Source organism: Musca autumnalis, unplaced genomic scaffold, assembly GCF_047663935.1.
Source record: "Musca autumnalis isolate F117 unplaced genomic scaffold, ASM4766393v1 scaffold_1, whole genome shotgun sequence".
Classification (NCBI taxonomy): domain Eukaryota; kingdom Metazoa; phylum Arthropoda; class Insecta; order Diptera; family Muscidae; genus Musca; species Musca autumnalis.
Window position 1 is genome coordinate 226,987,779 of NW_027411644.1, and position 23,793 is coordinate 227,011,571.

General features: G+C 38.6%; 1 protein-coding gene across 1 annotated transcript in view; it reads left to right on the forward strand.

Annotated features, from left to right (window-relative positions):
• Nucleotides 1-23,793, forward strand: part of side-III (sidestep III) — a 738,714-nt gene that overhangs the window by 498,343 nt on the left and 216,578 nt on the right. The window contains 1 exon segment of the mRNA XM_073960318.1: nucleotides 12,734-12,866. Coding sequence (XP_073816419.1) covers nucleotides 12,734-12,866 — 133 coding nt within the window.

A 23,793-nucleotide genomic window follows, 5' to 3' on the forward strand; every position in this document is an offset into this window, starting at 1 on the left:
ATCATAGAAGTGAAAAAAATAACTATGGGACTGGATCAGGGCCCATAACTAAATTTACTGTTAAAATACATATATTGGTGCTATTTAAAATTGATTAAATTTTCGAATCAATTTAAATTTTTAAAAATTCGAACGTTTGTGTCATAAAAGTGGGTCGAATTGTGTACACTCAAAAATTACAATCCTTCTTATATTGCAAAAATACCACATGGGCTTTATGGCCGTTGTCGAGAGAAGTATGGAGAATACGCCGAGGCGATTTGAAAACCCTAAAGGGCGCGTCGCGTTTCATTGGTTTTTACCGGTCTTGGAAGCTAATTTAATTTCCCTTTTGGTGAAAATAAATAATTATATTGTTTAGTATTTTCTAAACCTCCTAAACCACGAGGAAAAACATTTTTCCGTTTTTCTGTTGTTCGATTTTTCGCACTTCAACCACCTTAACTTAGCCAGTTGTTAACTGATTTAGAAAATAATAGGTTTTTATTGATATTATTCATCCCTTCAAAAGGAAAAATCATCAATAAAAATCCGTTGTGAAAAACAAGGTATGCCCGTTTAAACTTAAAAATCGTAGAAACCCCATTTTCACTACATTTACCGTTATAAAACAAACAAATAAGAACGGCATTAAGTTCGATCAGGCCGAACTTGTTATACCCTCCACCACTAGCTGTATTAAAGTAAAATGGAACAACTAGTTTCCTTTCGTTTATGAAGAAGATTAAGTACCAAATTTCAGCAAGTTCGGTGGCTAACCTTCAAAATACCGATATAGCACCTTTCCATGGGGGCTATATCAAAACATGGATCTATACCTACAAATTTCTGGCGTAATGTTTTTAGACTCAAAGAAGACTAAGCACCAAATTTCCGATATTTCGGTAAAACCTTCAAAATACCGAATATCAAGAGATATGCTTCTATGGGGGATATAGGAAACCGCGGACCCATCCTGATAATTCTCTTCTGAAAAGTTCGGGTTTTCGGTAGAATACGAACAGAATTACGAACATTTGGAGGTACCGTTCTTTGGGGACTATATCTAAATGTGGAAATATACCGTCGAATTTCAGTCAGAAATATTTTTACCACCAACAAAGACTAAATACTAAATTTTAGCCATTTCGGTAGGTTGTTGTGGCCACAACATTAAAAATACCGAAAATCGGGAGGTACCGTCCAACCGAAGACTAAGTACCAAATTTCAGCCATTTCGGTGTGATAATAAGGTAAAAACTTTCCAAATTCCGAAAATCGCGTGGTACCGTTTTATGGGGGCTATGTGAAGGCGTGGACCTATCCCGACAGCGTTTAATACCCCAAATTAAGAATACAATACAATATTTCAGCAATTTCGGTGGAATATTGAGGCCACAACCTTCAAAATACCTGAAATAGGGATGTATCGTTCTATGGAGGCTATAATAAGGCGTGGACCTGTAACGAAAAGTTTCTGGGGAAAAATTGTATACCCCTAACGAACACCATGTACCAACTTTAAGCCATTTCTGAATAATATTGTGGCCACAACCTTCAAAACATGGACCGATATAGCCCATTTGCAATACCAAACATCGCAGGAGTTACAGGAACTTCTGTACCAAAAGCTATGTCTTAAAAATTGCCAGCTGTATCTTGATTTCAACGGACGGATGGACCGACAGGTGGACGTGGTTATATCGAGTTAGGATGTTACCCTGACCAAGAATATATACACTGTATAGGGTCTCCGATGAATATTTCGAGGTTTTACAAAAGGAATGACAAATTTAATTATAACCTAGATATTATGGTGGAGGGTATAAGAACAAAGTAGGCCAGAGAAACCAGCGGTATTTTCGTTGTCCATGAACTCCAACACGATAGAATTTTTGCATCAAAACGTTGCAATATTTTTCGGGTCAACTTTTGTAGCACAGTGTCATTTATGGATATTTTCTAAAAAATTTGCACTGTCTCAAGGGCAAAACTGCCTGAAGGTTGCTTTTGCGATGTACTAGAGGTTCTTAATTAAAACAAAGTGTTTACTCCTTTTTAAAGTTGTCGTGCGCATTTGAGCGAAAAATGTTGAATTTTGTGTGAGGGTAGGAGTCCATATCGCTTCACTCCTACTCTCACACAAAAGTTCCAAATTTTTCGCTTAAAAAGGGAATAAAATTTGGTTCAAACTTAACACTTCGAAATAGTTCTTCCGGACATAGATCAGGTTCGAATATGCATTCTATTGGTCCACACCTTCAGCTACCGCCCACATATAATTACAAAATCCTTTACATAAAAGCTCAAAAAAAAAAACAAATACCAATCGCTATAAATTGCAAAGTTTGGGATATTTCTACATATTCGTTCGAAAATAATGTTGCGTATAAGCTAGTCAGGATGCAGGACGTACGCAGAGGCATATTTTTGATGTCATCGTCAGCCTAATGGCTGAGGGTAATATTCAGAACTTTGGGAACAATGTTAGATGGCGAAGGTTTTTTTTACAACTGGTTAACCCGGTCAGCTAAAAACTTAAAAATACTTGAAACCGAATGGTACCGTTATATAGGCGCCTCCAAGCAAAAAATTGGATCCTTAGTAATTATGTAACCCATTACAAAGTAATGTATACAACAATAACTACTTATATTACTCATTACTAAGTTATGAGTAAAGTGGGACAGAGCTTGTGTGTCCAACTACAAATCCGAGGGTTGTGTGGTCAACGCTCAGCGCCGGCCGTGTGTTTTTTGAACTGTTGGTGGTGCACATGTAAGTCATTAAACAACCCTTAATGTTAGTGTGTGTGGCCGAGTGTGTAGTTTGTTGGGCTACAAAGCAGAAGTTCGTGTGTTGAAAACCGGGAGAGGGCGAAGAAAATACATTAAATAAAAATATGAAGTGTGTTGAAATTGAAAACATATTCCACCTCAACTGTTCTAAAAATAGAAAATATAATTTTTTAACTTATAGCTTATTTTTAAACTTCCACTGGCCATGAAATAACTAGTTATTCTAGTGGTTATATTGGTCATAGAATAACTAGTTAATCAGTGTGACATGTCCTTGTTAAAATAATGGGCTAGTATGGGATTGTGCAAATAGTTACGACTACCAAAAAGTACTATAAAAACCCATTATTTTGGGAGGACTTTTTTGCTGGACCTATTTCTCATCGTGGGCCTATGTCACCTTAAATGCCAAATTTTCATAAAAACTCAACTATAAAACTGAAATCACCGGTACCGCAATTATTGGTGTATACGTTTTCTAACCACTTTGAATCCTATATGTCGAATGACTTCGGGCGGAAACATTTCGTGCGGGCTATTCCAAAACTTGGATCTATGTTGACGACTTGTGGCGAAGACGTTTGTTGATCACTGTGAACCCTAAATGCAACAAATAAAAAAGTGTCAGTCGGCTTTGCCGACAGATATATACCCTCAGCCAATGTGAAGTGATACTTTCACCTACGGACAGATCGAATGTAAGGTCTCTTCAGAATTTTGTGGCCCTTTTTGGACATTTGAACTTGCCGACAAAAATCTGGATAAGGAATTAACTGCACTAAGACACAAATGTTGAACCTTTGTGGGGGAGGTACCATTAGGGAGGACCGATATGGGCCATTTTAGAAGTTAAACTAAATTTTGACAAAATATTAGGAGATCCAAAGTTTGGACTAACTTAGTTGCCCCATTCAAGTGATACCGTCCTAGCATTTTAGTGACATTTTTTTAAATATTGGGGAGAAATACCGGAAGTTGTGGACCGGTATTGCCCCATGAAACTAAGTTTGAACAGTTCGAGAGTTATCGTGCTCTCCGACAGCCACATATGGTGACATAAAGATTTTTTACACCTTTCGGGCTAAGAAATATGGACTTGCCCATGAAAAAACTTTTACTGTCGTAATGGAGGTAGCGAATGTGAAAGTGATTCGAGATCAGGTCTTAAAGTGAACTTATCCGAAATTGTGGGTGAGAGGTACCAAAAGGAGTAGTCCATGTTCGAACCTGATCTATATCTGGTAGATATATTAAGATGTCCAAAGTATGGATTACACGATGTGCAAAGTATGGGTCAAATCGGTTACATCCTTCAAGAGTTAACGTGCACACACATTTTCCGAACATTTTTGAACTTTTGTGGGGGAGGTACCTGAAGGAGTGAACCGATATGACTTATCTTCGAACTTAAACTATGTTTGGACAAAATATTACGAAGGCCAAATTTTGGACAGAATCGGCAGATCCGTTCGAGATTTATCTTGCGCCCATCGACTACGCACGGTGTTATAGGGGCTTTTTGCATCTTTCAGGCTATTTTCTCAGGAAGTATGGGCTTGCCCCTGATACAACTTATACCGTCGTATGGGGGGGAATGAATATAAGATGTTGCAACAAAAATGAAAGCGATTGGAGAGCAGGTCCTAATCCGATTGAGTCCATTTTGGAACCTCATCTAGGCTTAGTAGAAATTGCACGATGTGCAAAGTATGGGTCAAATCGGTCACATCCTTCAAGAGTTAAAGTGCACACAAATTTTCCGAACATTTTCGAACTTTTGTGGGGGAGGTACCGGAAAGAGTGGACCGAGATAGCCCATCTTCGAACTTAAACTAAGTTTGGACAAAATATTACGAAAGCGAAATTTTGGATCGAATCGGTTGATCCGTTCGAGAGTTATCGTGCGCACCAGCCAGACAGACGGACGACGGACATTGCTCAATCGACTCAATATTGTCTGAAACACATTTCGTTCAAACATACTTGGGGTCTAAAACCATTATTTCGATGACGCACATTTTGCCCGTATGAAAGTGTATATACCCTCGTAAGCATAAATGCTGAGGGTATAAAAGTGCCGAATATGTAGAAAATAACTTCCATATACATACCTGAAACCTGGCGGTATGCGGCCTATACAAAAACATGGAAATACATATGTTCAAAATTTTTTTAGTATAGACCTTTTTCTATGTTTACAATTTTTGGTGAAAGAGTTTTGTGACCACTGTGAGCCCCAAGTCCGAAATAGCACGTAGTTCGGTGAAAAATGTAACTAAAATACTCAAAATACCGAAAATCAGAAGGGATCTTAATAAACCATTGACCTATATAGACAATTTTTGGTTGAGAAGTGCTGTGGTAACTAAGAACCTCAAATGTCAAATTACAGCAGGTTACAAATTGTAGCTGATATCCGCAAAATATCGAAAACAGGAGGTACCCTTATATGGGGCCTATTCCAATTGAGGGTACCTATTGATGGAGGCGTAACCCTTAATGTCAAATTACAGCTAATTTGGTAAAACATTTTAGCTACTATCCTAAAAACCCGAACATCGGTAGGTATACCAAAACATGGACCAATATAGACAATTTTTGGTGGAGAAGTGTTGTGGTCACGCAGAACCTAAAATGTCAAATTCCAGCTAGTTCCAGTAAAAATTTTTAATAAAATCCTGAAAATACACCGTTATACGGTGGCTATAACAAAACATCGACCTATATAGACAATTTTTGTCGGAGAAGTTTTTTGACCACTAAGAACTCTTAATGTCAAATTATAGCTGGTTTTGTTACAAATTTTAGTTAAAATCCTCAAAATACAGAAAATCGGTAGGTACCGTTATAGTCATCTTTAACCTTCCTATGGGAACAAGACTTTGGCGTGCAAAAATATATCATTCTAGCTCAATTATTGTGTATAGTAGAATTATTACACAATGACTAGATTGAATCCGAATTTTATCCTGATCAAGAATGTATGTATTTTATAGGGTCGTAAATGATTACTTCATGTCCATCGATTTTTGTTCATGGGTAATGGGACTTTACGTGAAAGTTATAAGACTTGACAATTTTCATAGCACATTCACCCAACTGGACAACTGTGGCATCCATAGGAAACGTTTTTAGTCTTAAGGTGAGTTACTAAGATGCTTCAAACGAGGATTCAATTGTTCTTATACATGGACGTTTTGCACAACACATTTAACGTAACTTCCTTTAATAGGTTTTTCAGGGTATGTCAAACTTATTTAAAAGAAGGTCTAAGACGGCACTGGTGCAGCGGTAAGCACGTCCGCCTTGCATTGGATCCCAGACCACAAAATCAAAGTTTTCGGCGTTAGCAAATCCACTTAAAGTATTTCAGTTGTGAAAACATTGCTATAAGTGATTTAGCATACAGTTGGGCAATCCAGTTCATCATTCACTGTCCTATCTCAAAAACGTATGAGTAACGTCATAAAAACTAACGTGAGGTATTAAGTATACGCAGTTAGTTCATACAAACGACCAGTGTCCATTGTACTAGATCGTAAACTAGGTCGTTCAATATAGTTCAATTGGTACAAATCCTTGATCCTACATGAATTGGAGTGCACTCATTGATATGAGAGGAGTCTTCCTTGTCTCTTCTGCCGGGTACCTGCTTACGTCTCTTTTTAGTTAATTCTTGGAAAATATTAAATCTTTAAGAAGTATATTTATAATTTTTGTTTTATTTTATTTTTCATAATTTTCTTTTCCAAGAGCTATCAACTGTTAACTTCTTTCGTTCATTCCTTTTCTTTTTTTTGTCATGACAAACAAAACAAAAAAATGTGGCAAATTATCATTATTTTCTTAATTTTATTTAACTTTTCAACTTTATCTGCAGAGAGAAAGTTGAAAATAGCAACGATGAGCTACAAAAAGAACAACCAAGACGAGATAATAATAATAGAAATAGAGAAAGAGTAGAAAGCAAAAAAAATAAACATTTCCATTAAATTAGCAATGTTTAATCCTTTTGCAACTTACCACAACATCAGCACTCACACACACACAACAGAAGCCACAACAATATCTTGACATTTAATTACCTTGGCACTGAAATTTATATGGATATACACCATCCATGTTTATGTGTGTGTGTGAATTGTGCTTGACTATCTTGAATCTATTTCAAACCATTTCAGGTGCTTGAGTTCATTCTACAAGAAAGGTAATAAGTGAAGACGAAACGAGTGTTCAGGATGTCTGTCAGCAAACGCTGATGCTGCAGCGACGACGAAATGCATTATGTCAAATGCAATTTAAATTGTCCTTCCATTCTATAGCTAACAGCTAAACTGGCAATGATTTTTTCCACTTCTTTTTTTTTTTTTGTTTAACGTGTTTCCATCTGAGTGAAGATAGAAATACGTATTAGCACATATACGAGGTGAGTGCAATGAAATTGATTCCATTGGCCAATATCTTAGGTTGCTGGTAAATTATACCTCGTATTATTTTTCTATTCTGTTAGACCTTGGTAATACCATCTAAAAGCCAAGATCCCTAAATGCTTTTGTGCAAATATATTCGACATAGTTTTATAGCAGCAGCAACAACAACAACGACAACAGGGTATGTTTCTCTTAATACATATTTTCGGCAACCAGGTATCCTTGGAGATTTTGATTCAGCATTGATGTAGATATGTGTGTGTGCATGTTTGCCATGCACATGTGCTGTTTGCTGTGAAGCTAAAATTGTGCTTTATTGTTCATTTTTGCTGTTCACTGCTGTTTGTATTGGTGGATGGCTGGTGGCATTCATTCAGTGTTTTACTCTACAATTCTTCTTGACATTTTTTCCCACCATCACCCATCCCCTTTTGGCACACACCCACCCACACAACACCTTGCGTCTCTCTAGACACTCTTTAAATAGTTTTTGAATAGCATTTTCTTGCAAGAAGCAAAAACCAAAATCCAAACAAGCAAAAAATTGAATACTTCTATCTCCCTGATGGTTGGGTGTAACTGAAAATATCTGTTGTTGACATAAAGTGGCAATTTTAATGTTAAGATAACTACTGGCACTACCAACTAACTACCAATACAACGAAGCTGATTCAACGACAATGAAGCTAAGAGAAATAGAAAGAAAAATATAATCGTCAATTCTCCATTAACGTTCCAAATCACGTACGCTGTCTGTGATTTAGGATATAAGGTATTCTCCAGTGGGCGTTGTTGAGGTTGAATTGAGTTGGGTTGGGTTGGGTTGGTTTGGAAGAGACGAAAGAAACATTGGCTTTCAAGTATGAAAGTGGTGTGAAAGTTCAAACCCATTGTGATTAGTTCCATAGTGTTGCAAGGGAAATTAACATTTGTGTGTATATGTGTGAATGTCTTTCTATTTCTGTTAAGTTGCATAAATGAGCCTAAAACCTATGAAAGGAAATTAACACACTCAGCCACACTTACACACCCACACACCGAGAAATAAGACGGAAAAGACCAAACAATGGCACGTTTGTAAATCTCAAAGGAATATTAAGTATTTGTTATTAAGTGGTCATTGAGAAAATATGGGATAAGCCCTAAGAGATTTTAACATTTAAATATTTGTGAAATTTTGCAATTTGGAAAAAGGTGTTCAGTTTCCATTTGTTTGGAAAGTTCAAAACCGAGATTATGTATTTTGATTTGTAATCGTAATGTAATATTCGGTTGACGACAATAAGGCGAATTCGTCTGATGACGATCGGGAACAACTATATAACGAAGTTCGGGAACTTGACTGAAGATGTAGTTCTTGAAATCGGCTGAATAATAATATACCACGACGATCGATTCTATGTGCCGGATTGACGCGAGGAAACTTTTTCTCGGCCAGGGGCCGTCACCTCAGCAACAACGTGTTCGTCTTTTTTATTTTGGGAGCGGCGTGTCCCGGAATGCCTGTTCCGGACTCTTTTGGTCCATGCTAGGTTAGAAAGTAAGCCCAGACCATGGTTTTTCACCGTTTGTCAGCGTCTCATTCACCATAGGTAGGTGCCGCTGAGATGAAACGAGTACCGATGCATCGTTACTGTTCAGGCCTAACCTTTCTGAGGGAGTATTACAACAGGGCTTATATTGCTTCGTGCTGCGCCAATGTGATCCCAGTGAGTCTTCGTCATCATCGAATTATGAAACTCCCACGCAATCTCCGCAACAACAGTACCAGCCACAACCGGTAACAACGCGTATTGCTGTTCCAGTTCCTGAGAATGTGACATTCCATGCAGTTTAAATGCGATGGTTTTCGTTGCAAGATCGTGAATTTTATGATTTTACGATTCAAGAAACGAAGCTGAACAACATCGGCAGTCTTCGGAGTTGTGATGGATACAATGTTTTTGGCCTGGATCGTACGAGAAGTGGGGGTAGTGGACTTGCATTCCTACTGGACCAGTCTGTCCAGTACATACCTATCTTGAGGTAGACTCTAGGTATCAATACTTGGAGTGTATAGGGGTAGGGGTGAGGTGTGGATATCCCGCCGATTAATAGCTATTTCTCGCGATATTGGCCACAATTTACGATAAATGATGTTGCAGATGCTAGAGAGGAAATTCCGAGACATCAGCACTGCAGCAGTCGCACGCTATATTCCTGCTGGTCGAATACCTGAAATAAGACCTAATTTCCCAGCAGAGGCGACGGGATTAGCTAATGAACGTGATGAACTTCGCCGCACGAACCCTAATGACCTAATGACACAAGCGGAAAAAGTGGCTAGAACATCTGAAGTGCTGCAACAGCAGATCCGGTTGTAGTAAATTGTGGACAATGGTTAAGGTGCTATCGAACCCTGGTAGGAGGGATGGGCGGACATCTGTCAAATCTAACGGCGTGACAGATCCGAAGAGGTGTGCGGGTGTTTTCTGCCGACAATTTATGGAACACCTCGATTGCGACCGGGCGAAAAGAAGTGTTTTACCTCGTTTGCGATCTCTTCCAGCTGAGGAAGACAATTTATCGAACACCCCGATTGCGCCCTGGTGAAAAGAAGTGTTTTACTTCGTTTGCGATCTCTTCCAGCTTAGCTGAGAACCGCCACAATTTACGATGGATGATATTGCAGATGTTATCCGAGGCGCAAGTCATCGAAAATACTTGGACCTGATGGAATTTCAGCTAAATAGCCACCCTATTAGTTCCCGAATCCTGGGTGCTAATAATGACATACAATCCCTCGGCGTCGTATTCTTCGACACCGGATAGACCCGAAACCTCACTACTTCAGCCCTCCGGATAGCGATGCAGGAAACCAAGGTCAATGACCCGAACATGAAATGTATGAGGGCAGCAGTCAGGTGAGTAACTGCCTGGATAAAGTTGCTTAACGTAAACATTCCGCCGATTAATAGCTGTACTCCATGTTATAGGCCCAACATTAGTCCGTCTTTGGAAGGTCATAACTGATTGGATGCTCATCATGAGTTGTGGCATTCCGACTTAGGTAAGGGCCAAAGGAAAATGGTACCTTAATGTATTGTGCCATTCCAACCTAGGTAAGGGCCAAAGGAAAATCGTACTGTCAGATGTACCTTTTTGGCTGTGAATGAAGACTACCCCACCAGAATTAATGGAAAGACAGTTCGTCAGACATTACCATCGTGCCATTGAGTCTGACAAATGATGTCACCTGGCGAGGTTTCTCGCTTAAGTTCTGCTATATTGTGCAGAACTGGCGGGGTAATGTTGCTTAACGTATATATTCCGCGGATAAATAGATGTACTCTCTGTTTTATATCAACATTTTAGACCCGCTTGTGGAAGATCATAACCGACTGGTCCAACGGGATTTCAATGTTCATCTTGATTTGTGGCCTTCGGCCCTAGATAATGACAAAAGGGGTATATCACTGGCTTTGCCGTGTGATAGCTCTACATTTTGCACGGTCAATTTGGACGTTCCTACCATAACTAGTCGCCAGGTACTATGATGGTATTGAAAAATCACGTCACCTAGAAACGTATCGTTTCTCATCATCTGCATGTGCCAAACTTTCATCCATTATGGGAAAGATAATTGACCTATTTCCAGGGGGTTTACCTATCACCGGTTCAGAGTACTGCAAAACCTTTCTAACGGCCGGGTAGCAAAAAGAAGTCCTAGGACATCATCATTGCTGCAGCCGCTCACTATATACCTGTTGAGTGAATATCCGAAGTGATACCAAATTTCTCAGCAGAGACGATGATAGTAGCAAATGATCGTGATGAACATCGTTGATTCACCGTAGTTACCTCAGAGTTAGGAAGCTAACACCGAGAGTTGATAAGTTGGTCGCTAAGCACAACCGGAACAGGAGGCTAGATCATCTGAAGCCGTATTATTGGAGCCGTAATCAGGGAATTGTGGACCACGAAGGTTAAGTCACTTCTGAACATTGTGCGGGGGGGACGATGTTGTGCTGACTGATCTGAAAAGGTGTACAAGGTGCCAGATTCGAAGAAGTGCGAAGAGAAGAATATTATTACTCAAAGTGAGATCAAATTTCACATCAGATGTGGTGCGATTAGCATGATAAGTTCTCCGAGCCAACCTCAGTGACGATGGATTCAAAAAGCTGCCAGGAAGGTAATATGGGGGTTGAATAAGAAGTAAGAATAAGTGAACAGTGGGTAACGATAGTTCCCCTTTTGCGTTTTTCGATCTTACACCGATCCGTAGAGGTTTACATGTTATTTTAATCGACAATTTGTCGATCACCTTGATAGTAACAGTAATAAGAGAAGAATAGGGCTCCGCATTCGATTTCTTTCCGTCGAAGAGGATCCACAACAATTTACAATGGATGATGTTGCAAATGCCATTAGGAACGTTGAAGGTCCTGACGTTATCTCCATGGTAATGTTGAAACAGCTGGATGAGCCGGGAGTTGAATATCTCAAGAAAGTTCTCAAACTGTCGCTAGCCACCCACAATGTGCACGAAATCTAGAAATAAGGTAGGCCGGGTACTAAAGCCAGCAAGAATGCTACCAAAGGCGAATCGCACGGGCTTTTGCCGGCTGTAGCAAATATTCTTGAGTCTCCTCGGAGGGTGCAAAGTTAGCTACATGTATGTATTCCTCTATACCTCATAAAAGCTATAAATAAATGCAAAGCAACAAAATATTCTTTTAACGCCAAAACAATTACCCTTTTATACTACTTTTTCATCTTTGACGCCAAGGTTACCCATCTTCGGTCATTCATTCGATATAAAAAAAACAATCAAATCTAAAGAAAGACATTTCAAATATTCTGAAAAGATTAGGTAATGTATGTATATGTGCTAAGGTGTGCTAAAGTGAGTGTGTGTATTTGTGTTAAAGTGTTAATGAGTTAGGAAATTAAGTTCATTTGTATTGCGCCTTTTACCTTTTGTACCCCTTACTCACCACAATTGGTTCATCCAACTAAGAGAAAAATTACAACAAAAAAAGCAAATCCAAATTGCAGCAGAAAATGAAAAGAATACAATTTACATTTTTGTCATGTCGTCGTCGTAGTCGTTGTTGTAGATAGCATCGACGACCATAGACTAAAACGACTCTGAGGTTTATAATTAAGGAAATGGCATGCCATTTGAAAATGTTCACTCAATTCAATGTTTTGTTCTTTTTTGTGTGTTAGCGGGAGAGAGAGTGCACAGGATATGCTGGGCCGAAGAGTATATGAAAATTCTAATTAAGGCACGTTTGGAACGTTTTTTACACATTTTTGCAATATCCTTTTTTTTGAAGCAATTTTGGGTTTTGTCTTCAAATGAAAAGCAATATTCGAACTTAAAGAAAAAAAGAAATACACAATTTAAAAAAATGGCAGTCTAAGAAATAACTAAAAAATAATTTATATGTATCATAAATTGCAACACATTGCATCATGTCTATGCTTTTCTATATTTTTTCTCATTTCTCCTGTTTTTGTTTTTTTTTATTATTTCAGTTTCAACAGTGGCTGTGGAAGCAGTACTGGGTCGTACAGCCACTCTGCCATGTGACATCGAACCGGAAGCTAAGGATGACAGAGTTTATATGGTCCTGTGGTTTCGTGAAAGTGCTGGCAAACCTTTGTACAGGTAAGAAAGGTTCACAAAAATAAAAAATAAAAACAAACCATTACAATTGCATAAAACCATATATGTATAATATAAATATATGCATACATTTGTGTATAACACAGTTCCTGGCCAAGCTCCGTCTATTCATATTCACACACTATAAAATTTATTTCCGTATATGAAAATGTTAACCTCATGGGAATGTTCTGGTCCCAACAAAAAGAATACACACATGTATGAAAACAAAACAAGAAAAAAACTTTAACAAAAACATTCGCCCATAGATGAAGTGCAAAGAAAACAGCAGCAGCAGTCTGACAAAATACAGCTACAACAACAGAAACAAAAATCTACATACGAGTACAAGTGGCATTTAATTGGATGTGGTTGTCAGCTAAAAATACCAGACATTCAAATTCTACATTATGCGATAGCATAATTTCCAAAATGCACATGCAGAAGACAGGAAAAAGCAGCAACGAAACGATTTGTAAATGCATTTCAAATTTGATGCCGGTTTTTATAAATCCCTTCTGGTTTACTGTAACAGATGATTTGCTTAAAGTGTGAATTATTTATTATACATTTTTAAATTTATGTCAGTAATTTAGAAAGTTCGGTTTGGGAAATTAATTTTCAAGCCGACGTTTTGCAAATATAGCGATTATAAAAAATAGGACCCCTAAATTCTACAATATATAGCATAGCATTTAGTCTACAAATATATAGCATTTTGGACCATGGGACATTCCTAAAAATTTTCTGAAAATTTCATGAAATTAGGTTTAGTAGTTTTGGAAAAATAATGTGTTGAACGTGGTCATCAGCTTCAAGATATAACATATATGAAAAGTGGGCGTGGTCCGGTATTTTGACTCCAAATATGTACGTATGGTACACACAACTCCATTGCCTCCCAAAATGTATGCTGAAACCCATATATAAACCCAAAATTTATAATCATAAGTTTGGCTTATACATATAGCCCAACTCCTCCGAAATTCATAAAATATACATAACAACGGCAAACATTGAGCTTTTGCTGCATATTTGATGGAAATCACAGAAAATTGAAAATTGAAGAAAGTGGGCGTGGTAAATTTGTTTCCATAAAAACCTAAGCTGGGTTATGACGGCATAAAAATATGTTTTTTTTTTAATATTGCAAAGGGAAGTAAGTTCCCCGCCCCCTACGAAATTCAAGAAAATATGCATGCTATATTTACCGAAGGCCATTTTTACCGAAGCCATTCCCTGCCAATTTCAGGAAAAACGCTTCAGTAGTTTTGACGATGTAACATATTTTAAAAAGTGGGCATGGTCAAGTCTTTTGGTCCTAAAAAATTACGTTAGGTCGGAGACACAACCCTAATTGTCTCGCAAATTACATTCGTAATCATTGAAAATATATCATTTTTAAAGGAATGGGGTACAAGGGAAGTACCCCGACCCCTCCGAAGTTTAACAAAATTTGTAGCCCATAGCTGTGTTCCTTTACTTACCTGAGGTTACCATTTTAACCTGCAAAGCGTTCCTTAACCCCAAAAAGTGGTAAAACTGGGAGCAATTTTTAAGAGAGTGAGAGAGGAGAGAGCGCTTATGACTTTCTATTATGCCACAGGCTACCAGACAAATTTCTGCAGGTAAAAATGGTAAAACTGATTTTTCGACATTTGTTTGACGATTATTTCACAATGAAGAAAATAATGAACGAAATACAGAAGAAAAAGGGGAACGCTAAAAATAAAAACAAAAATAAAAACTCTGAAATAAAAGAAAAAAATGAATTTTTATGTTTCTTTTTGACATTGCTACCAGATCTACCATTTTTTCGTTCCTTTACTTTTCTGGTAAAACTGGTCATGAGAGAGCAATTTTGAGCAATTCTGACAGTTTTCTCTTTTACCACTCATTTTAACCGGGGGCCATTCCTGTAAATTCCCTGACAATTTCTGAAAAATCGATTCAGTAGTTTTTGTAGAAAAGATAAATATTGCGAATTGGAAGAAGTGGGCGTAAAAGTGAGCGTGGTCAGATTTTCTTTGCACAAAACCCTAAGTCGGGTTATGCCGAACATTTCACAAAAAGAATTATCCGTATCGGCCCAGCCGTTCTCAATTGATGCCTACGAACGACATTTGATTTTTATTTATAAAGATGTAAGCATTTTCGAACAAAATTATCTTTTAAAAGTCTGACGAAGAATATTGGGGTATTTAATGGTCGGCATTTTGCTACCATCGCCAGGACATTCTAATCAGTGCACTCACTGATAAAACTGTTGCAATCCAACGGTAGCGGGTTCTTTCGTACCGTATTGTCCCGAAACTATAGTGTTTCGTCCGGCGGCTGCTAAACCAGCAGTACCTATGCTACTACCTAGGTTTCTATGCTACAACAACCAACTTGGTAACGTCCAGTATTAGCTCCCTGACTCCGGGGTTCGCTCGATGAAGCTCATCATGGTCACATGCTAGTTCTACCTATCGGGCAGAAGCGTCCTTTTTGCACCCCGGAACATAAGAAGGGTTGGACAGTACTCTGAAGCTGCGATTGGTGAACTCTCTGAAAATATCTCATGATTGATGAAAGTTCCGCCTTTAGAAGTGACGAAGTCGCTCGATCTATTTGTATATTCCTCTCGCGGAAAATGGTGGTAAGAACGATCATATAAGACTTTAGTCTTTCATAAGTCACGTTAAATAAGGACTCGACGCCGAAATCCTACAATCATTCGCGTACGTAACGATCGCCGCACCTTGAGGAACTCCCAGTTTCGCTCTACGAAGCTTCTTGAACTTCTTGTTCGCGAATTTAACATACGACTGGCGTACACACAAATAATTGATTATCTAATATTTCAAACTTGATCGCATGATATTCTGCTCTATGTTCTCAATCATCGTGTAGAGTTTGACAGTATCATTTGCCTTCTACAAGTCGAGCGGCACCAACAATGTCCCATTACACGGCTTATTCAATTTGAGTCCTCGACTAAGATGTGTAGAGATGACGTTCAGCGCTGTTGTAGGGCTGTGCTGCCTACGGAACTCATGCTGATGATCGTCAACTGGATAGCTATTTTTATGTAGCTAGGGAAGAGTACAGCTTCAAGGGACTTTGTTACGGGCGACAAAAACTAAATTGGTCTGTATGAATTATCTTCGCCTGGCTTCAGTTGTGTGGCCACGCTGACAATTTTTCAGAATTTGGACACAATGTGGGTGGTTAGCTACAGCTTTTGAATTTACGTAAGATACTGAACTGCCGACTCATCCAGCTACTTCAGCATTACCAAAGCTCAACGCTTTGAATGATTAAGCGTTCCTTTTGACATTTGTGATCTGTTCTAAATTTTTGCGTTTCAATATTCTTGTCTTCATCTTTTTAATCCCGTAGTGATCGACAAAAAGTCGATTGAAATAACCTGCTTACCGCTTCGAATCAATCAGCGTAGCATCGCCAAACGTGACTTCTTCCCAGGGTTCGATAGTGACATAACCGTTGCCAACAATTTAATTATTCCATTTATCTAATGTTGCAGCTCTTCGCTGATGATCACCAATCAACCTTGATGACTTCCTATATGAACTCTATGTATCTGGCGTCACTGGGGTGTATGGACGCCTCTGCTGCGAAATTTGGTCTCATTTCGGCTAACAATATTCTTCTCTACGTTCTGTCACTACTGAATGCTCGACAAATTGTTGATTAACATAACTTGCGCACCTCTGCGGATATGTCACGGTAGCGTAGCTAAACGTGACTGAAGTCCTGCGCACCTCTTTACAGGATTCGAGAATGACTTAACCATTGTCAACAATTCACTTATTTCTGCTCTACTATTGCAACTATTCTTATGATCTAATGTAACGTGGTGTTCTCGACGGCTGGGGTAGCTCCAGTCTAAACCTTATGAATTAAAAAGACTATTGTTTTCCCTTTTGGGGCTAAATCAGTAGTTTATTGATTTAAAAGAAACTAGTAACTTCTACTTCAATGAAATGCGATATTATTACTTTGCCCCTTCTTCAGAGGGGAGGATGCTGACTGCCTTAAGTCCTTGCTGACGATTTAAAGGTGATCGGGAACTTTATAAACTCTATGTGTTGGTGTTCGGCAACTCGGCTAAAGTTGTTCGGCAACGACGACGGTTGACGAAATTCGGTGACGACGATTCGGTGGTGTTCGGTAACTCGTCTGAAGCTGTTCGGGAACGGCGACGGGTGACGACGCTCGGTTATGACGTTTCGGGGGTGTTCGGGAACTCCGATGGTTGACGGGGATCAGTGATTACGATGCTGGCTGATGACGATAGTTGTCGATGATCGGGAGCGACGATCCTGGTTGCTTTGTTGATTGATGTCGGGCGGGTTGACGACGATCTGCTGTTCTGTTCGGAATGACTACTATACAACGCTAATTACAGCTACGAACTAATACAAACTACTGCGTATATCTAGGAATAAAGAATCAAAGTCCCTGTGTGGGACGGGAAACCGAAGTCTCCGTGTGGGACGGGAAACCGAAGTCTCTGTGGGGGACAGTAAACAGAATTCACTGTGTGCAATTTATTAATGGGACAGCCACAATGGGTAGTACCTTCCAAAATTTGCCAACGCAACAAGCCACCGAGGAATGCCTTGGTGGATAGCAAGCCCCCAGCAGTATCAAGCTAACTCCAACAGCGATTGCGAATTATTCCGCCTTACTGAAAGTGAGCAAAGTGGAGGCGTTGTTGAATGCGTATTGTCTCACTGTTGTTATGATAGTACTTGAGGACAGTGGGTGTTGTTGTATGAGTCTGCCATATTGCCGCTACGCTGTTAAAGGCAGAACGTGGGCGTTGTTGTAATGTACGTGGCATTCGTCACGTTACACTAACTACTTTTTCAGCTTATGCTCACCGACCAACCTGTTAACTTCCATTTCAGCTTCCTGACTCTGCGTTCACTGGGGTTGGCTCGATTAACCTTATTACACTTATTTGCTAGTCCTGCCGCACCTGCTTGAAAATTTGTGTCTTTTCACAATACTCTTCGTCCTGTCACTCCTTCGGTGCTCGACAAACTGTCGATTTAAGTAACTTTCGCACCTCTTATGATAACTCAGCCTACCCTCGTCAAACATGTCTGTGATCCTATCTACCGTCTTTCCAGTGTTCGATGGTGACTCTTGCCTTCAAATTCTTTAGAAATTATATCCTCTTCTTCCGCTTATGCTCACAGACTGAAGTTGACTAGCCAATGCTCGGATAATTATGAATGAGAAGTGGAAATAGAAGTTGACAGCACTGCCGCTATAAGTCGAACTTAACTACAACTTTATTTTGGTTGCTAAATTATTCACAAATATTGTGGATTTTTATATCGTTGCTCGATTTTTGTCGTTAACTGCAAAATGGGTTAGAGAATCCCACTACCGGTTACACAATTGTTATTTCTGGCGAACTTTGCACCATCCGCTAATTTTGGAAGGGGCGTCCTTATTGACCGCATATAATGTAGAGCTATAAATCCGCAAAGCCACCACTAGCACCGAGTGCCACAACTCCTGAAGAGCATAAAAGTCCTGCAAGACCAGTCGTTTATGACCTTCCTAAAGCGGACTAATGTTGGGCCTTCTTACTGTAGTACTGCTATTCATCGGCGGGCTGTATATGTTGAGCAAATCTAGCTATGTAGTTCCACATCTAACGGCTACCCCTATAACTTTTTTGACGATCCCCATTCTCTACTTCTCGTGCGTTCCTTCTGCTGATGGAAAATACTGAAGGAAGATGGTCTGACCCAAGAGAAACGACAAGTTGCCAGATGACAGACTTTGTCAGATCTGTTGACTCTTCATAATTTCTGGAAGGGGTCGTATTCATTAACAGCCCAAAACAGAGATCTATTTGTCTGTTCTACCAGCACCAAACCCCTCTGTCCATTACCTAGGATGGAATGTCACAAATCATAATGTACATTGAACTCCCCAAGCAGTCGGTTATTGCACTTCACAGTGAGTTAACGTTAGACCTACAACCTGGAGTACGGCTATGAACCGTTGGGATGTACATATGTGTATGTGTTAAGTACTTCTACCTCAGGAGTTCCGCAATTGACTGGTACTCCCATAAGGTCCATGAACATGTTACTAGAGATAACAGATGAGGAATGCTAATGCTACACCTCCACTTTACCTAGGATGGAATGTCACAACTCATAATGTACATTGAACTCCCCAAGCAGTGGGTTATTGAAATTCACAGTGGCTTAACGTTAGACGTACAACCTGGAGTACGGCTATGAACCGTTGGGATGTATGTACATGTGTTAAATACTTCCACCTCAGGTGTTCTGCATTTGACTAATACTCCCTTAAGGTCCATGTACATATCGACGCCTCCAAACAATAGTATGCTAAGTCGACTTAGCATGTTTTCAAGTTCTTTACACTTTTATATTTAACGCCCTTTAACTTAAATTCTGTCAAATTTTGGTAATGATCGGACAATCCGAACAGAAGTTATAAACAAATATTTACTTAGCATAGTACTAAAGGTCAAAGAAATTTCCAAACTTTTAGAGCTTGTCCTGCAAAACTCGCTTTTCAGAATTAGCAAACTATTATTTGGAGGTGTCGAACGTCCTTTAACTTAAATTCTGTCTAATTTTGGTAATGATCGGTCAATCCGAACAGAAGTTATAAACAAATATTGACTTAGCATAGTAGTGAAGTTCAAAAAAATTTCCAAACTTTGAGAGCTTCTCCTGCAAAACTCACTTTTTAGACTTAGCATACTATTATTTGGAGGTGTCGATATATGTATGTTACTAGAGTCTAGCTCAAGCGAGATAGGTCTATATCAAATATACTGACAGATGAGGAATGCTTATGCTCCCCATCTACTTCTAATGCAATTTTGCATCAGTTGCAGATGTTCTTGAGCTTGGTTTCCTAATGTTCTTCCGACTCATATTGTTACTATTTCTTCGATCCTACCTTAGATTGCAAGACTGTGTTAAGTGTTGCATGTGCAGTTGCTGTTATGGGGCGGCTGTGGAAGAATCTTATGATGACGACGACGAATTACTGGGGACCGTGTTCATGCAGCATGCAACCAGTTAGATGCTGTCCTGACCTGACTTTGGCTAAATGGTACACATTGATTTCAAATTGCTTCTGGAGTATTTTCATCGCCGCCAATATTTGGAGAAACCCATTTCCATACGTTTGGCTAATGGACGTTTCACTTCACGGACTTTTATAGTTATGTACCTGTAACTCAAATTCACTAATCCTCATATTTTTAAATTTCCTTTTGTAATTGGTTAGAGTTTTTGGAAAGATTTAAAGCTTTCGGGTTATGTGAATGTTTAAAATGGCCATTAAAATTATAAATGGTCATTTCTCACAGTAACTTATAATGTGAAATAAAGCCTCCAAATGTGTTTAGTTTCCCTTATAAAATCCATCCAATAGCTAAAGGTAATTAATATTAATGGGTCTATGTGTAATTAGTGTGGTCAAAGGTCCATACATGCCTAATATATCATACCATAATTATGTATGTGAACCCCATTTTACTAACAATTCACCACTGTACGTACGCTTTACAAATTACATATTTCATTCATTCGTACTAACACTCATATATCATGCGAACCGGATCTTTGGGGCTAATCTAAATTATATAATTCTTTTTTGTGTGTGTGTGTTTTGAAAATGAAATTTTCATTTTAGTTTTTAGAAGAGCATAAAAAACATTTCATTGTTACACCTTTTAACTTTTATGTATATTTACACTATACATTACATGTGTTACTCCAAACACTATTCATGTTCTTTGTTTTTTTTCTGTGTGTGTGTCGGTGTGCGTATGAGTGTTAGCACTCTTGTCCACACATCTATGGAAATGTTGGTAGGTATACATTGGTCATGTATTCATATGAATGTATATATTTGCATACAGGAGTAGTCCATTACAGTTAATATTCAGTTGCATGACCTGATCCGAAAAGTCGTGAACAGGGGAACCGAATGGTAATGAGGATAAGCAAAAATATTTGGATTTTGGAGAAAGCTGGAACGTTAAGCATGACCCTAGTCAAATTTTCAACTTATTTAAAATGATCAAAATAAATTTACCATAATATGATTTGAAATACATACATTCAAACGACGTAAGTACTTAAGTCTCCTCATATATGTTTGTATGGAGTTTGGATTATTTCTCCCTAAATAATGGGTTTTTATAGTAATTTTTGGCCGAACTTGTTATACCCTCCACCACGAATTTGTATTAAAGTAAAATTGAACAATTAGTTTCCTTTTGTTTATGAAGAAGACTAATTACCAAATTCCAGCAATTTCGATAAAACAATGTGGCTATCTTTCAAAATGCCCAAAATCGGGAGATATCGTTCTATGGGCTCTATATGAAGGTGTGGACCTGTACGAACCGATTTCTGGGAAAAGTTTTATACGACAAGAGAAGACTAAATATCAAATTTCAGCCATTTCGGTAGAATATTGAAGCCACAACCTTTAAAATACCGAAAATCGGGAGGTACCGTTCTATGGGGCTAAATGAAGGCGTGGACTTCACCGACAAATTTAGAGCGGGAACTTGAATACCCCCAATGAAGACTTAATAGCAAATTTTAGCCATTTCGGTGGAATATTGAGGCCACAAACTTCAAAATACCGCAAATCGGGAGGTACCGTTTCATGGGGGCTATATGAAGGCGTAAACCTATACCAACAAAATCCATATCGAAATGTTTATACCCAAAATGAAGACTCAATACCAAATTTTAGCCATTTCGGTGGATTATTTAGGCCATAACCTTCAAAATATCGGGGGGGTTATACTAAGGCGTGAAACTATACCGGCAAGTTTCCGGGGAATGTTGTATACCCCCAACGAAGACTAAGTACCAAATTTTAGCCATTTCTGAGGAATATTGAGGCCACTACCTTCAAAACACAGAAAATCGGGAGGTACGTTCTATGGGGGATATATGAGGGCGTGGACGTGTACCGAAAAATTTCTGGGAAAAATTGTATACCCCCGACGAAGACTACGTACCAAATTTCAGCCATTTCGGTGGATTATTGTGGCCACAACCTTCAAAATACCGGAAATCGTGAGTTACCGTTCTATGGGGGCTATATGAAGGCGTGGACCTATATCGACAAATTTCGGGGGGAAAGTTTAAAATCAGCCATTTCGGTGGATTATTGTGGCCACAACCTTCAAAATACCGGAAAGCGGGAGGTACCGTTCTATGGGGGCTATATGAAGGCGTGGACCTATACCGACAAATTTCGGGGGGAAAGTTTAAAAGTTTTATACCCCGACGAAGACTAAGTACCAAATTTCAGCCATTTCGGTGTGATGGTGAGGCTAAAACCTTCAAAATATAGAAAATCGGGTGGTACCGTTCTATGGGGGCTATATCAAAATGTGGACCGATATAGCCCATTGGCAACACCAAACTTCCTAGGAGTAATATAAACTTCTATACCAAACTACAAAGTTCTATCTTAAAAATTGCGAGCTGTATCTTGATTTCAACAGACGGACGGACGGACAGACAGACGGACGTGGTTATATCGACTTAGAATTTTACCCTGATCAAGAATATATACTTTATAGGGTCTCCGATGAATATTTCGATGTATTAAAAACGGAATGACAAATTTAATTATACCCTCCATATTATGGAGGGGGTACAAAAAAGGCTAAAAAATCTTCTATTTTGTGTTCAATTTCAACACACTTCATAATTTTTTTATTTCGCTCACTGCTGGATTTGATAATGCGAACTTCTGATTTGTAGTCGAATACACTTCACACCATGCCTCGTGTGCGAACATTTTTTTACCACCATTTTTTTATTTGGTCAACAAAAAACTAGCGTGCGTTGAACACACACTCTGTGCCACTGTACTCATAACTCAGTAAGGAGTAATATAAGTAGTTATTTTTGTTGACATTACTTTGCAATGGGTTACATAATGACTAACGGATACGATTTTTTGCTGGGTAGTCTCCTGAAAACAAAACTCTCCATTATCTTCTTAAATTTTATTCATAACTGTTTTTTTTTTTTTTGATTCAAAGATAAATTGTTTATTACTTTCTTCACACCACAGTGCATGGATGAAATTCCAAACTTGTAGTACTAATGCAGAAGTACACATTTACAAAAGTCCAAATGCAAAGGCATGAGAACAAGTATGCAAATTTAGATTTGGCAAATTGTAACTTTAGTGCTACTCTTGCGGTCATACATTGTTGACCCCTCTGCTTCTCTCCTCCGGCAGAAATGTTTTTATGCTTTCCCGGTTCTCTTCTTTGGGACATTTTTCATTTCGTTATAGTTTAACTAACATGTGTTTGGGTGGGAATCTGTTTTTTTTTTCTGTTTTGTTTTGAAAGGGCGTGAGGTGATGTAAAATATAAAAGCGTGTGTATGTGTGAGTTTTTCTGGCCATTCATTTGTAATGTATGAGTATCCTACCGTGTCGTTATGTTTTTGGTGGATTTCTGGTACAGGTAGCCATATAATAGAGCTGTTATATAGCGGACACCATTCAAGTTAATTTTCCATAAACCACGTTTTTATTTGGGTTACGAAATATTAGATGATATGTTTTACGTATATGTATATGCACATGTGTCCATACATATATGCCAAGCGAGATGGCGGTAGTCTTTTTCCACAAGAGGTTTAGCTTAATTCTTTTAACCAAATACGTAAATCTGTGCAATGTTGGGTGGGCGGTTATGGCATTGGGATTTACATTGGGATTTTTATGGTAACAAATTAAACTACACATATAAAATATTTATAACATTTGAAGTGGTAATATTTCTACTGTAAATGTACAAAGTAATTTTAATTAAAATTTAAACCCTAATATTTATTTAGTTTTTTAATTGTTCGGAGAA